This window comes from Xyrauchen texanus, chromosome 13 (genome assembly GCF_025860055.1).
Source record: "Xyrauchen texanus isolate HMW12.3.18 chromosome 13, RBS_HiC_50CHRs, whole genome shotgun sequence".
Classification (NCBI taxonomy): Eukaryota; Metazoa; Chordata; class Actinopteri; order Cypriniformes; family Catostomidae; genus Xyrauchen; species Xyrauchen texanus.
Window position 1 is genome coordinate 23,249,509 of NC_068288.1, and position 17,111 is coordinate 23,266,619.

General features: G+C 39.3%; 1 protein-coding gene across 4 annotated transcripts in view; it reads right to left on the reverse strand.

The window, feature by feature from the left end:
• Positions 1-17,111, reverse strand: part of LOC127654063 (divergent protein kinase domain 1A-like) — a 46,552-nt gene that overhangs the window by 28,204 nt on the left and 1,237 nt on the right. For 2 of the 4 annotated variants that reach the window (XM_052141032.1, XM_052141033.1), the window contains one exon: positions 797-858. The exons of the other annotated variants lie outside the window; for them this stretch is intronic. In XM_052141032.1, coding sequence (XP_051996992.1) covers positions 797-858 — 62 coding nt within the window. The remainder of the gene's footprint in view (positions 1-796; positions 859-17,111) is intronic. 4 annotated transcript variants of the gene reach the window in all.

Sequence of the window (17,111 nt, forward strand, 5' to 3'; positions counted from 1 at the left end):
ATGTATGTTTTTAGAATCTGAAAGGTGAATGTCTGGCCCAGGCTAGGAATTTATGCATTTGTGTTGTAGTTCATTTATTGATGTTTATAATCGAATTAATCAATAATAATTACATTTGAAGAGAGGAAGTTTATAAACAGCATAAGATGTGTGAGTGCACATATCTATGCCTAAAGGCCAATTATGTATAGGGCTATGAAGGTCAATGTGCACCACATATATCCACCACCAGAGATGCATTCTAAGCATTTGTAACTCTTCTATACAGCTCCATTAGTTGATTTTGAATAAACAACCGTTTATTTGAATATTAAAACATTTAACATCCATATATAATATATTACACAAAAAAATGTAAACATAAATATGATATCAGTATCTACAGAAATGTTGGTGAGAGTCTGGAAAGTAATTTATTTCAGACAAAATATCTGTGCATATGTTATTATATTTTTATATACATTTATTTACTTTTCCAAAAACCTTCTCCAGATAAAAAACAGAAAAAATGAATTAATCACTAATTATTGTAGTTTAATTAACCAACTCAATCACACAAATACAATTTTGAATTATATTCACAATGTAACTGTATGTATTCCAATTTTTTTAATAAGTTTTTTTATTTTTTTATTATTATTAAAATGTAGTCCCAGAAGTTCTGCATTGGATTTCTTGAATTCAACCATTTCTTTGTGTATTAATGTTAGTCTCATACAGATTCCTGTATGAACATTTAAAAGTACAAGAAAAGTAAAACAGTCTTTTATGTGACTACATTTGATAACTTACTCACCTGAAATGTTTTCACAAAGTGATCCACTGTTGTAGTCAATCTAATACACATATCCATCAGACCTAAAACACAAATTTAAACTTTAAACTAACAAATCAGTCAATAACAGTTGTAAGTATTCACATTTTGGTTGATATTTACAGACAGTAGTAAAACAGGGACAATGGGAGGACTTTTATTTTGAAGTCCCGAGACGAACGCGAGAATTAGCTAGTCACAGCTAATGCTAGAGGATGGCTTTGGTGACTGATAAGAGCTTGTACTAGCTTAGGTATTTGTTTTTACCAAGCAGTACAAATAACAATATATAATGCTCCTCTGTACACAGCTATAATTGTGCTAGTCTTTCTTCAAATGTTTTAATTATTTGATTAAATTTAGCTACGTTGATTTTTGCTAGCGGGGATTTCTCAGACGCTATATTAATATTCGTCTCAGAATTACAGAATAAAACGTACAGTGCCATTATAACTTGTTATATACTGTATATACCATGTTCTGTTTGACTACTCGATTCTGATTCGTTGGAAAGAGTTAATTAAAACCATTTACTGCACAGGTAGTTCCCGTCAGTTTTAATGACTGTTCTATGTTAATGCGTCTGCTCTGCTGTCCCCAAACGACCTCCAGACGTGAATATATCAGAGCTGTGATTAACCGTTACATCATAAAACAACATCATCAAGTCATGCAGTGCCGTCTTTAAATCAGACCATAGGACAACAATCATCAGCCATGTATGACTAACCCAAAGCATTTGTGATGATAGTTTGACCTCTTAACACTAGATGTAACGACCCGTAGTTATGGTTAACCATTATTGTTATTTATCCAGTCAAAATTTGTGCTGTAAAAATCAATGACAGCTGTAACTAATCAATGCTGGCAAGTGACCATGGTATAAGCAGGGTAATCAATGGCTAGATGTGCATGAAACGAATGCACTTCGCGGAGGAAACCACCCTCCGCTTCTCGTTTCACAATCAAGCTGCGGCTTCTGTCGCTCAAGACTGGACATTACAATTCAAACTTGCACTGACGAGAAATCTGTATTTAACCCTCCTAAATGGGCTGTATTAAAAATAACCCAACTTTTGGGTAAAAAATAACCCAAAGTTTTTTTTGAGTTTCCATGATCCTCAAACTCATTGGCTCTCACCTATTGTGACTTTTGCCTTTGGAAGTGTAGAGAACACTTTGTATTCAGGAAAGTCTCTCTTAATTGATTGCAGCTCTTCTTGATCTTCATTGTCTATACTGGTTTACTGGGCGCTAAATGCTAAAGGCATTTATCTCGTTTAAAAATTGTGCTTTGGTACTTATTTTATATATTATATATACACGTATATATATATATATATATATATATATATATATATATATATATATATATATATATATATATATATATATATTTTTTTTTTTTTTTTAAGCACGATTCATTACAAGGCACACTGAAGCTCAGTGATACTAACAGAATTTATTCAGTTATCTATATATTATTATGTTATGTACATCAAATAATATGAATGAAGTTTTTAACTTGTGACAGGGTTGACATAATAATGCAGTTTAGGGTTTGAAACAAAAAATAACGGTTGGTAAAACAAATTTAGGATTGGTAGGGATATTTTTAATAAGAATCAGCCATTGAAAAACCCATATTCAATGACCACTAATCTTAAATGTGAGGTGGGCAAACCCTATAAGAGAGGGCCCCCAAAATCAATGTCTATGAAAAATAATAATAAAAAAAGATGACATTATCAGGCGCAAATGGCACAATCTCTCTTTTCAGCATTATTCACAAAATGTAGCTGCAGCTGCTAGTAATCAGTGTAATCTCTCCAGTGCTAAGCGTATTGCTATCAGTCTTACGTGATCATTGTTTTTGTAGATTTAATATATTATGAATACATGCTCATATCTTGTATAATGTAAGAGGAGCTGACGAAGACTTTCCAAAGATAACAAAAGCAGAGATGATCAAATCAGTTGTCCCAAAATAACATAATTAAAGCAATTAATCCAATCAACCCTTTTCGACCAGGAATCCATAACCTTATTGCTATGATAAACACACATTACAGATAATTCCCTAAACACTGTACTGAAAGTAAGTTACACATTTTATTGTTGTAAAGGAAAACATGCAATGCCAGAGTGGTCTCATGAACATTAGGTGATCGTGGCAATATTTTAGCAAAAATTTGATTACCTACTTCATTACACATTTGGCTGCAGTTTTCCAGTAAAGGGAGGGGGGTGGGGGGACCAAAAGCCAGTAAAATAGTGTCATAATCAGACAAGGTTTTAAGGTGAATATTAGATGGAGGTGTTAATGAGTAAAATGTACCTCCCTAACCTAAATCTAACCTATAGTGATCTAAAATCAAATGAGAGTTACACAAACTAACTGTTCAAGCCAAATTTACACCCTTGAACAAACGCCTAAACCTAACCAATAGTGTCCAAAAACAACATGAGAAATGCAAAGCACATATTCTGTGTGAATATTCACATATTCATATTATGACCACATAATGTTGTGTTGCTTCTATGACACTTAAGTCTCACATGTCAGCTTGTGTGCTTGACTGTTTTTGAGCCGTGGTCTTCAGATTTCAAAGTCTAACACTCTGAAGTGAGCTATACCATGGAAGTTAATTGCATTGGAATAACAGAATAAATGTTATTGAATATGTAATGCATCCATTAAAATGTATAGTTTTTTAAATGATGCCTTAGAGTAAAAGTGTTTCCATATCATAACATGTGTGTTAGTAATAGTGGGAAAAATACATTTGTACAAAGTCATAATCAGACATTGTAGTCGTGATCTGTGTGAATGTGAATAAAACGCACAGTTGCTGTAGTGCCTCTAGTGTTCATTTCAGTAGGAAATTACTTCGAAACGTAGAATTCGGCACATAAAAATAAGTTTGCAAAAATGTCATTAAAGTAACGTTCATACTATGAGACTTGCGCAATGCACTGCTTCTGTATATCAAGCATTAGATCATTTATCAAACACAGGGCATCAATAGCTTTTTAGTTTGCCACTTTGGATGAAGGGTCTCCCCCTTGTGACAGGAAATGTTTCCATGGCAGCACTTTGAATTAACAAAGGATCACATTGTCGGCAAGCTCTCATCATTTAATATCTTGAGCTCATGCTGTTCAGTGGATATATGTCTGTATGTGTCAAACAGATTTTGGTTCCTCTGCTGCTGCAAAGGCACAAAGATGTGACGAAGTATGTGTGAAGAATTTTTGTGTGAAGGGTTGCAAGTTCTCATTTAAGTTAGGACGTAAAGTTCACACTAAGAGCTAAGTAACTAAGTTACAGTTTGTAACTAAGTTAGTGCTTAATTTGGTTGCACCACCTGTTCTTAAGGAAAGACTTAACTAGTAGGTCGTAATCTCTACATAAAGTAATGCGTAGTCACATAATATGACTTTAAAATATGTACACAGAAGTATTAAATAGCTTGCATTTAAGTTTAATCTCGTAAAATCTGATGTTCAAACCTTGTTTGCTCACGTAAATGTCACCTGTAATAAATTATATCCCCATTTTGCATAATGTTTTCTCCCATAAATGTAAATGTCATACCATCAAATATATGTCGAGAGGATTGAAGCCTGTCACACAAAACATGAGCTTATTGATGTCATCAAGTGAGTCTGCTTTTTTATTCCATAAGTTACTCCTGATCGGAGGCTTCCGTAAATATTTAGTAGGTTTACGTTCCTACCTAAGATTAACGGTGCAACGCTCAAATATATAGTAGTGCATAAATTGTGACTTAGTGCCTATTTACGCCACAACTAGGCTAAGTTGTAATGTACGTATAGCTGGTGCAACCGGCCCCAGGAGTGGCCCTCACCTCAGCCGACTGAAGACTGTGTGGCATTTCAATTACAATGACAGAGATGACAGAAAAGTCCACATAAGACTGCATCACATGAGTCTGTGATTGTCTTTTATGTGAGGGTATAGAAGATGGGTAGGCTAATCGGTGACAGGTCAAAATTTTTGTCTCTTAAAATCAGCATCTGCTTTCCAAATTTCCAGCTGGAACTACAGATGAACACATGTACAGTGGTTAAAATAATCAAAATGAAACATTTGAGAACTGAATACATCATAATCCTAACCATAACAGCACCGAAACGCAAATGTATTATCCCGCTAGCCCTTAGTTTTGGTGTATACAAATTTCGGAACAGACATGACAATTTCCCACAGGATCATGTTGCAGGGGGGCTTAATGGTGTTTTTGCAGACTTTATTAGTTTATCATGATGAGATCTGCATTAGGGTTGGGCTCGAGCCAAGGATAATCCATATGAACTTTCAGTTAGTACTTTTTAGAGCTCTATCCACTCCTCTTGTCATTATGGGCTTTAAGGACATTGCTCTGCCTGCAGACACTTTGAGGTGAACTCTCTATAGCCTGTGCTTTGAGCTAAGTGTCTTAATAAGGTTGCTATTGATGATGTGTTAGAGGGACATTGCTACAGAAATACACCCATTAATTTGAGATGCTCCAACTTCACATTTTGTCACAATACCAGGTCTTGAACATTAAAGCTGTAATTTCCATTAACGTCACCAAATGGAATCACAAAAAATTATGTTTTCAAACAGCATTCCCAAATACTCCTCCATATTCCATTGGTCAAACAAACAGTTCTCACATACAGTAAATGGTTTAGTCAATGTTTCTGTGTCAGTCTGGTTGGGACATTCAAGCGAATAGAGCAATGTTTTGATGACACCTCAGAGACACTGTCCTTACACGTTTCGGGAAAATAAAATGGATCAAATGGCTTACTTATAGTTTCTCTATAAGTAAGTATTTCAACATAAAACAATACACATCTAAAAATTACAACCACAGTTTGCATGTGATGAATTTTCTTTGCTACTCTCCCATGGGGAGGCAATCCAGTATGTATTCTGTACATACAAGTCAGTTTAAACCGATAATCACTCCAGTTGCTTTGGCTCATTGAGATATACTGTAATGGTCAAAATGCACATCGATCCTTGTCTAACCAATGTATCCATTACAAGTGCAGTACTCCAAAAACAAAACAAACCCACACCTGTACTTTTCTGTCAATGCACAGAGACATTCATTTCAACTCAGCTAATGTAGCATGTTCATCCACAGGACAACATCAGTCACCACCAAAGAGGGTGGCGAACAGAAGTGGGTAATGAGAGGTTATTGATTGAAGCTTTGTGTTGGCTTTTCATTAGTGGGTGAATGAATGAGGGCCAGTGGTTGTGGAAAAGAAGGGCATAAACATTGGTAGACCAATGATCCTCCAAGGCTTTCATCTAGCATTTTAATCAAACCTATTCTGGTAAAATAAAGGGAGAAGGCAGTGAATGTTAAGTGAGGTATTCTAAATCTTAAAAGAATCTGCCATTCCCACAGCTACATTCAACAGCTGACCAAGGCCTTGCTTACCAGTCTGACAATAGGTAGATGAAAGGGATCATCTAAAATATTTTTATGATTTTATCCCTCTAATCCTCAGGCCGCTTTTAAACTTACACCGTGGGTTTGTTCTCAGTTTGGTTCCAATATTGTTGGCTCTGTCCCTTCAATAACAGTCTCTTTGCAAAGCCCTCATTATATTCTGACATAATCACAAAACAATCAGTGCTGAAATGAGCTACAGAAATGCTAAGGTTGGACTGAAATGTTCAACGAGCTTGTTAAATAAATTTCAGACACTCTTTCCAAATGTTGGGGTCTTTTGGAAGGATATGCAGAGCTGTAGGTGCTACACACAGCCAGAAAATACCACAAGCTTTGATTAACTTTCCCACATTTTACATATATCATTAGTTCTTCTGTTGTTTAGAATCTATCCTGCTTCCTCCATATTACCTCACTGTGACTAGGTGAGCCAAGTGTCTGAATACCAAATAAGGGTTATTGGCTTGTAAATTTGATCAGACATGTGGTCATCCAGACAGAACATGCTGTGAATTTGGCGGCAGGAGGTCCAATTTTTGTTCTGCAGAAATCGGTCCATGCCTACCGAAATTCGAACCACTGCTGCCAGTTGCTGAAGCTGGAAGTGCTGTTGAGGTGAAATGTCCACAGGGTGGTTTCAAAAGCAAGGTGTGTTTTTAGTTATAAATTATGTAATACAGTCATCAAGAATGCATATTTAAATCTAATTGTCAGTGGAGTAAAAATGTAATTTTAGAGCAAAAATGCAACCTCTGAATCACACTCACCATTGTTTATGAACTTCCTAGTTTCCATGGGACCAGAACCTTTGTCTCAGAGATTGCTTGCACGCCACGCAAATGCAGCTCAGGAAAAGGTGAACATTTTTGAAGTGATGCAAAATAGGGGATGGTGCTAATCAATAATTCGGCAGATTGGGTATATTTCAGAGTACATTAACAATCTGAAGCAACATGTCAATATCTCATGTGATCTTGTTGGTTCATCTAGTTGATGTCAGAAAAGTTGCAAAAGTTTAGAACAAGATTTTTTTTTGCAGCTTACTTTTAATAGATGGGCTTCTTGTATAGGAGAGGATTTTATTTTAGTACTGAAAGTTACAGTTCTCATAGCACATAAAATTTGATTAGGGGAAATTGTATTTCTTCCAGAAAGCCTCTCCGGGAACCATCACCTTATCGTGGTGGATAGGTTTGTTTGCCCTTATGAACCTGAGGGCTGAGTTGTCTGGAGCCAGGTGCTCCTGGTAGGGTCTCCCAATGCAAAGTGGTCTCAGGTGAGGGGCCAGACTAAGAATGGTTCACAAAGACTCATGGAAATAACAGCAAGAGGAGGAGGTTCCCTGCCCGGAAGAAGCCCGGAGCCCCTGTCTGGAGCCAGGCCCAGACGGAGGGCTCGTCAGTGAGTGCCTGGTGGCCGGGCTTGCCACGGAGGCCGGGGGTCTCAACGGACCAGATCTGGGCAGCAAAGGCTAGCTCTGGGGATGTGGAACGTCACCTCACTGGGGGGGAAGGAGCCGGAACTGGTGAGGGAGGTGTAGCGCTACCAGTTGGATCTGGTGGGGCTTACCTCGACGCACAGTCTTGGTTCTGGATCCGTAAACCTGGATAGGGGATGGACTCTATTCTTCTCTGGAGTTTCCCAGGGTGTGATGCGACAGGCGGGTGTGGGGATACTCATGAGTCCCCTGCTGAGCGAAATGACAGAAACACCTGGAGAGACGTGATTGGGAGGAACGGCCTCCCCGATCTGAACCCGAGTGGATGGTTGTTGTTAGACTTCTGTGCTAGTCATGGATTATCTATAACAAACACCATGTTCGAACATAAGGATGCTCATAAGTGTACGTGGTACCACAGCACCCTAGGCTGAAGGTCGATGATCGATTTTGTAATCGTGTTGTCGGATCTGAGGCCATATGTTTTGGACACTCTGGTGAAGAGAGGGGCGGAGCTGTCAACCGATCACCATCTAGTGGTGAGTTGGGTCAGGGGGTGGGGAAAGACTCTGGACAGACCTGGGAAGCCCAAGCGAGTAGTGCAGGTGAACTGGAAACGTTTGGAGGAGGCTCCTGTCCAGGAGATCTTTAACTCACACCTCCAGCGGAGCATCCCTGCGGAGGCTGGGGACATTGAACCGGAGTGGGCAATGTTCAAAGCTTGAGGTGGAGAGCTGCGGCCTCAAGGTCTTAGGTTCCATAAGGGGCGGTAACACTGAAAGGGGCAACAAGAGGTGGACACTGGTGGTCGGGGAAGCCGTCCGACTGAAGAAAGAGGCCTTCCGGGATATGTTGTCCCAGAGGAGAAGCCACGGAGAAGGACTTTCGGTCCGCACCAAAGTGCTTCTGGCAAAACCGTCCGCCACCTTAGGAGAGGGAAATGGGGAACCATCCAAGCTGTATACAGCAAAGATGGGACGATGTTGACCTCAAATGAGGAAGTTATTGGGCAGTAGAAGGAACACTTTGAAGAACTCCTAAATCCCAAAACGCCCTCTATGCTAGAGGCAGAGCCGGAGGCTGATGGGGGATCAGGTTAAATTTGGGGGGAGGTCACTAAGGTAGTCAAACAACTCTGCAGTGGCAAAGCTCCGGGGATTTATGAGATCCGACCAGAAATGCTGAAAGCTTTGGATGTGGAGGGGGTGTCATGGATGACATGCCTCTTCAACATTGTGTGGAAGTCTGAGACAGTGCCTAAGGAGTGGCAGAATGGAGTGGTGGTTCCCCTCTTCAAAAAGGGGGACCAGAGAGTGTGTGCCAACTACAGGGGTATCACACTTCTCAGCCTCCCTGGTAAAGTTTACTCCAAGGTGCTAGAGAGGATGGTTCGGCCGATTGTCGATCCTCGGTTTGAAGAGTAACAATGTGGGCTCCGTCCTGGCCATAGAATGACGGACCAGATCTTTACTCTCACAAGCATCCTGGAGGGGGCCTCATCGGGTCTACATGTGTTTTGTGGATCAGGAGAAGGCATATAACCGTGTCCCCCGGGAGATACTGTTGGAGGTGCTGCAGGAGTACAGGGTGGGGGATCCCTTCTTAGGGCGATCCAATCCCTGTACGTCCAAAGCGAGAGCTGTGTCAGAGTTCATTCCATGTGGGGGTTGGTCTCCACCAGGGCTGCGCTTTGTCACCAATCCTGTTTGTGATATTCATGGACAGGATATCGAGGCATAGTCGGGGTGGGGAAGGGGTGCGGTTCGGTGGGCTGGGGATCTCATCGCTGCTTTTTGCAGATGATGTGGTCTTCATGTCATCATCGGTCCATGACCTTCAGCTCTCACTGGATCGCTTGGCAGTCGAGTGTGAAGTGGCTGGGATGAGGATTAGCAACTCTAAATCTGAGGCCATGGTTCTCAGCAGGAAACCGATGGAGTGCGTACTCCGGGTAGGGAAGGAGGTATTGTCCCAAGTGAAGGAGTTCAAGTACCTCTGGGTCTTGTTCACGAGTGAGGGGACAATGGAGCGGGAGGATGGCCAGAGAATCGGGGCAGCGGGGGCGGTATTGCACTCGCTCTATGCACAGTTGCCACAAAAATAGTCGGAAGGCAAAGCTTTCGATCTACCAATAAATTTTTGTTCCTACCCTCACCTATGGTCATGAAGGTTGGGTCATGACCGAAAGAACTAGGTTGCGAGTACAAGCGGCCGAAATGGGTTTCCTCAGAAGGGTGGCGGGCTTCTCCCTTAGAGATAGGGTGAGGAGCTCAGTCATCCGTGAGGAGCTCAGAGTAGAGCCGCTGCTCCTTTGCATCGAAAAGGAGCCAGTTGTGGTGGTTTGGGCATCTGGTAAGGATGCCACATGGGCACCTCCGTATAGGGAGGTGTTTCAGGCACGTCCAGCTGGGAGGAGGCATCGGGGAAGACCCAGGACTAGGTGAAGAGATTACATCTCCACACTGGCCAGGGAATGCCGCGAGGTCCCCCAGTCAGAGCTGGTTAATGTGGCTGGTAAATTTGGGGCTCCCTGCTGGAGCTGCTGCCCCGTGACCTGACTTCGGATAAGCAGTTGAAGATGGATGGTGAAATACTGATAATTAATGCAAAAAATGTGAGAGAATAGTTTCCTTGGCGCAAGCCCCATGAAGAGACCAACAGCTTGATAGGTCTTCAGAAGCTCGTTGAGCATATAATCAACCTCCTAGTGCTCACAGTTTCAAGCACAGACATTGCTCTTTGCTCTCTAAATTTCAGGTACTCTGCAAAAATGTGCCAGAGTCATACATAATAGGAATACAGAGCATGTCTGTTGCTTTTAATCCTCAAACCTCTCTGTGGCTCGGTTGAAAATGATAGGAGGAAGAAGCGAATCAAGTGGGGGAGAATTTTTGCACTGACACTTGTTTTCATAGCTTGCTCTATTCTCATCCATAATTCATGATCATAAAGTGATTTCTTAATGCCTTCTCCCTAATGCCCCCCTCCCCTTCAGAGCAACGAATGACAGATAGATAGATAAATAGATAGATAGAGAAAGCAGAAAACAAATGACAAAGACAGACACGGAGTGACAGAAAGTGCAAAGTTTATCACGCATAAACAAAAGGATTTTATGTTTAAATAAACTGTAGAGGAAACATTTACAAGAATCATCTCTCTCAGTCTTTATCTCTCTCTCTCTTTCTTAGGGGAAATATAAGACATGGAGAGCAAGCGAAGGCATCTCTGGTGCAATATAAGTCAGATGGTAGATAATGTTAGTTCCCACTCTCTTTCACTCTTTTTCTCTGCTCCCAAACAAGGGCGTACTGATGGAAGCAAATGTCACATAGGCACTGCAGGTCTAATTTGACTCATCACTGTGAGAACAACCAGCAATCAGGTGCACCATTCCGCTTCTCTCACTCCTGCTGGCCCATGGGACACATCCATCGACAAACTGATTGAATCAACCTCACAACTGGAGCTCAGGAAGGTTGTGATTCAGGGGGATGAGAGCAAACCAAACAGAGCACATAAACATGCACAATATAATATATAATTAATCCAGAATGATGATCATTTGCTCCTTGTTCTATTACTCAGTAATGTGTAACTAACAAAAAACATACACTAAAAATGTTCACGTGGTGATATCTAAATTAACTGACTTTATTCCATTTAAAATATTAACAACACTGAATCAACCTGAATACACTAGGTTACACCAAATTTTACACCAGTTTTTAAGGGTTAGATCAGATAAAAATAGCTTGATGTTGTGGTAACAATGGCAGGTTAACACTTTTTCAGTGCAGACATCTTCAAAACATCTTCATGAAGCCTACACTCTCTTGTAGCTCAAGGCTTTGAAGTCTGTGCAAGAGCTCAATGCTAAACACGGAAAATTAAATCTCACCCTCCCACTTTGTTCACTGTATCACATGGTCATTTCAATGCAGCTGCTCTTTTATGAGGTTGAAAGACTTCCGTGAAAAATGTTTGCATTGTTTTTTCCACATGCTTTGGATCATTTGACAGTCCAGATTAAATAAATTTAGCCCTTCAAATAATTAAACTAACAACAAGAAATGTATATAGTTATCATCTAAAAAAACAACACTACTTTTCAGAGAGATGTCAGAGATATAGATTTTGTTTTAGGGGAAACATTAGCCCAAGGGTTATATTTAGCTCATCTCTTCTTAAAATATTCTCATAAAGAAAGTATATAATTTAAAATAGTTTCAATAAGATACCATATCTTCTGTGCACTCTAACTGTCATCCTCATAATAATATATGATATTTGTATTTGTCCTACCATATAACCTCATTTAACGTGTGACTGGAAGCTAAGAGGGCCAGCCTGACACTCATAGTAAATTGGAGACCTGCTTTTTTATTCCCATGGGGATAAAATGAAGGAGAATGGTGGTCTGACTATGTCAAAATATGGCTAAAATGAGTTTCTTGTTTAAGAGAGAAAGGTGTATCTAATCATAGATTATTCTCTAAATACAGAAGACATTGAGTTAGCACCACAGGAAACATATGGCACCAGATGAATTTTACCAGAATAAAGACTCAAATCTTAGTAGGCACTCAGGAGGTATAAAAGGATTGCATCACATAAAATTTTGAGTTCTTTTCTATATCTCTGATGCACTAAAATCCTTAAAGGCTAAATGCACTCTTAACTCGCGATAAGCTGACATGAGCCACCGCGTTATTCAGAACGGGCCACAAATTGGCGGTGCGATATGCCGAAGGATAGCGACGCCAAACTTTCAACAACTTTTGGGCCAGTTTTTATGTAAAATCCTGTGCCGATTTCTCTTTCCAGTCCACCCCTGGTTTAGTCCACAACCTTTGCAAACAGTGGGCTGGCAATCCTGAACACAGAGAGCCTGTCACAGAAGAGTCTTGCCATTTATTTCAGTAAGACAAAAATGCAGATGACTAAATGTAATTATCATTTTGCAAAATGCATCCTTTCCCCTATCTTGAGTATTACAAATGAACAGCATGCCAAAAGCTATATTCATGCATATTACATTCAGCTGGTTATCACTGCAGCTTTGTGGGGATGATGTATCTGAAATGCCAGAGTTTCAGTAAATGATGTCTCTAACTGAAACACCTCCTGAATAAGTGCAATTGTGACCTGAAGAATTTAGCCACAGTAACCTCATTCATTTTATGAAGTCTGCTCTCTTACTTCCTCTCATATGCCTTATCTCATGAAAATGATGTGACTGGCAACATTTTTGCAAAATTATATTATGTGGCTTCTTACACATATTATGGCAGTTCTGAGGTGAAATGTCCACAGAGTGGCACTAAAAGCAAGTTACATTTTTCACAAACAGATGAGTTTTTCTATTGGGTTTTAAGTCAACAAAACCTAACTCCCTACCATAAACCTTAATCCTAAACAGCCAGTGGCGTAAAAAGCAAATGTGACATTTGTTGTGCTTCAACAAAACTTTCAGCTCACGTGTCAACTCGCTTGCAATTTAGGACTTGTATCCTGGTCCTTTGCATTGCAATTACAACAATCTATCGGTTGAAATACTGCGTAATCTTGTTGTTTTTTTGACAAGCCTGTAAAATGTAGTTGTTATATAATGCAAAAGCTAAAAAAGTAATGCGCTATAGTGAAAGTGTTTAGATGTCATAAGGTAGCATTGTGATAGAAACAGGGCTTTAACTGAGGATTTAAACTATATTTAAAATAACTGAAAAAAAAAATGTTGGGCATTTTCAGAAAAATAATAAATAAAGTCTTCCGTCATCATTACTTGCAACTGTGCAAGTACCAGTGAAAAGGACCAGTGCAAATTTATAGTGAATGTCTGCCTCTCCGACTTATTTTGCTTATAAAAGAGCACATAAACAACTGTCATTCACCCTCCCTCACAGCAAGCAAACACCACAAAGTAAGCGAAACTCTGGGTGCAAGGCCAGTCAGAGCTGAAGAAGCCTCTGTAAGCTGCTGAAAGCATGCAGAATTCTGCTCCTCAACAAGTAAACAAATGCTTAAAAGAGGGCTGTCTTCCTAAATGCTCATCCCTCACACCACAAACCTGATGCCCTTTTTCTTCAGTTTGAAGAAATGCAAAGAATTACAAAAAACATATTTCTATAAAGAATTAACCTTCACCACAGATTTAGGCTATAATTAAAGCTCAAGACTGTCTTCTGCTAAAATAAGATCCTTATTGCACATAGACAACATAAACTGCAGTCTGTGAAAAAAGTATAAAAAAGTTTTATACTCACTTGAGTTTATACATTCCAGTCCATTTGTATAAGGAAAATTATTCACACTGACTGCGAAGTGATTTGATACATATTCACTAAAACTGTGATAGTAATGTGTTTTGTATGTCCAGCTCTCATTAAGAGCACTTTAGCACTGAAAAGATTTCCAGACTTCACACAGTGAGGTGTGAGGTAAACAAGGTATGAGAAGGAAAAGTGCAATAAAAATATGTCTGGGTCTCACACAAATGGCAGATCTTGAAAAATCTAAAACATAAGTCACAAGAATAGAATAGGCTAAATTTTCAGGATGTATTTCTTTTACATTTTGTGTCTTATTGTGCTGGCGCATATAGTGCTAGAGTATACAGAGATATGTAAAACTACAGAGTAACTGGTTTGGTTTCATTCTTATAGGTATAGTTCACCCAAAAATGAACATTATCTCATAATTTACTCACCCTCATGCCATCCCAGATATGCGTATGACTTTCTTTCTTTTGCAGGACACAAATTATAATTTTTAGAAGAACATCTCAGCTCTGTAGGTACATTCAATACAAGTGAATGGTGGCCAGAACTTTCAAACTTTCCAAAAACACATAAAAGCAGCATAAAAGTAATCCATAAGACTCCAGGTGTTTCCCCCACCCCTCCCTTTTTTACTATAAATGTCTACTTTCACTTTGGCATTCATATTCTTTGTGCATATCGCTGCTTACTGGTCGTGGTTGGTCAAAAGTGGAGATTTATAGTAAAAAAGGACTTAAATATTGTTCTGTTTCTCACCAACACCTATCATATCGCTTCTGAAGACATGGATTTAACCTCTGGAGTCATATGGATTACTTTTATGCTGACTTTATGTGGTTTTTGGAGCTTCAAAGTTCTGGCAGCCATTCACTTGCATTGTGAAATATTCTTCAAAAAATCTCCTTTTGTGTTTTTCAGAAGAAAGAAGGTAATACACATCTGAGATGGCATGAGGGTGAGAAAACGATGAGAGAATTTTCATTTTTAAGTGAACTATCCCTTTAATACTTATTGCAAATAAATGATTTTAAACACTTAATTTGATAATACAGAGCATAAACAAGTTGGTCTTATGAGGCAATGAAAATGAATGGTTTATAGTTATTGGCAAAATCCTCAACATTACCAAATATTACTCACCTCTCTCAAGGAAATATGCAGTTGTAGAAAAATATTATGAAGTGAGCTGTTGTTTTTTCAGCTCAGTTTATGTGCAATTAGTACAGTCCGTGTTTCTCAAACTTTCCGCATGTGTCAAGTGTGGAAAATTTCATAAAATCACTAAATAATCACATTGTACAGGCACATGGACCCTACTGGAACAGCTTAATCTGCTGTAATAGTAGCTGGGTCATCATTGGGTGTTTATTCAACTCTGGACACTTTTAAGTCTCAGGGGTTGATTTTTATTTAAACTAACATCAATTTGTATTTGTTATATGAATGTTCCATTAAAACTGAACTAAAACTGGAGATTTTTTATCATGACTTTTTAATTTACTTTTGATATTTTTTAAATGCCTTATATGTATGGATTGTGATGTTTTAAACTTGTCCCGGTCCCAGAATTTTAATTGGCCTATTAAACTTGAAAATACATTATAAAAATAAGTATTATTACATGTTTAAAACTATGATAATATAAACAGTGTTTAAAAATGAACATAAAACATTTGCACATTTATTGTGTGAAAATAAATAAAACATCTGAGCACAATACTTTAACAGGCTTCATTTCCAATCAAGTTGTAACTTGTTTGTAATGTTGCTAAATCATAAAAAAAGATTTAAAAAAAAAAAAATAGAAATGATATATACACTCACCTAAAGGATTATTAGGAACACCATACTAATACTGTATTTGACCCCCTTTCGCCTTCAGAACTGCCTTAATTCTACGTGGCATTGATTCAACAAGGTGCTGAAAGCATTCTTTAGAAATGTTGGCCCATATTGATAGGATAGCATCTTGCAGTTGATGGAGATTTGTGGGATGCACATCCAGGGCACGAAGCTCCCGTTCCACCACATCCCAAAGATGCTCTATTGGGTTGAGATCTGGTGACTGTGGGGGCCATTTTAGTACAGTGAACTCATTGTAATGTTCAAGAAACCAATTTGAAATAATTCGAGCTTTGTCACATGCTGCATTATCCTGCTGGAAGTAGCCATCAGAGGATGGGTACATGGTGGCCATAAAGGGATGGACATGGTCAGAAACAATGCTCAGGTAGGCCGTGGCATTTAAACGATGCCCAATTGGCACTAAGTGGCCTAAAGTGTGCCAAGAAAACATCCCCCACACCATCACACCACCACCACCAGCCTGCACAGTGGTAACAAGGCATGATGGATCCATGTTCTCATTCTGTTTACGCCAAATTCTGACTCTACCATCTGAATGTCTCAATAGAAATCGAGACTCATCAGACCAGGCAACATTTTTCCAGTCTTCAACTGTCCAATTTTGGTGAGCTCTTGCAAATTGTAGCCTTTTTTTCCTATTTGTAGTGGAGATGAGTGGTACCCGGTGGGGTCTTCTGCTGTTGTAGCCCATCCGCCTCAAGGTTGTGCGTGTTGTGGCTTCACAAATACTTTGCTGCATACCTCGGTTGTAACAAGTGGTTATTTCAGGAAAAGTTGCTCTTCTATCAGCTTGAATCAGTCGGCCCATTCTCCTCTGACCTCTAGCATCAACAAGGCATTTTCAGCCCACAGGACTGCCGCATACTGGATGTTTTTCCCTTTTCACACCATTCTTTGTAAACCCTAGAAATGGTTGTGCGTGAAAATCCCAGTAACTGAGCAGATTGTGAAATACTCAGACCGGCCCGTCTGGCACCAACAACCATGCCATGCTCAAAATTGCTTAAATCACCTTTCTTTCCCATTCTGACATTCAGTTTGGAGTTCAGGAGATTGTCTTGACCAGGACCACACCCCTAAATGCATTGAAGCAACTGCCATGTGATTGGTTGATTAGATAATTGCATTAATGAGAAATTGAACGGGTGTTCCTAATAATCCTTTAGGTGAGTGTATATTGTTTAAGAGTGTGTATTTGGGATACATAAAATGCTATCTATGAAATTATC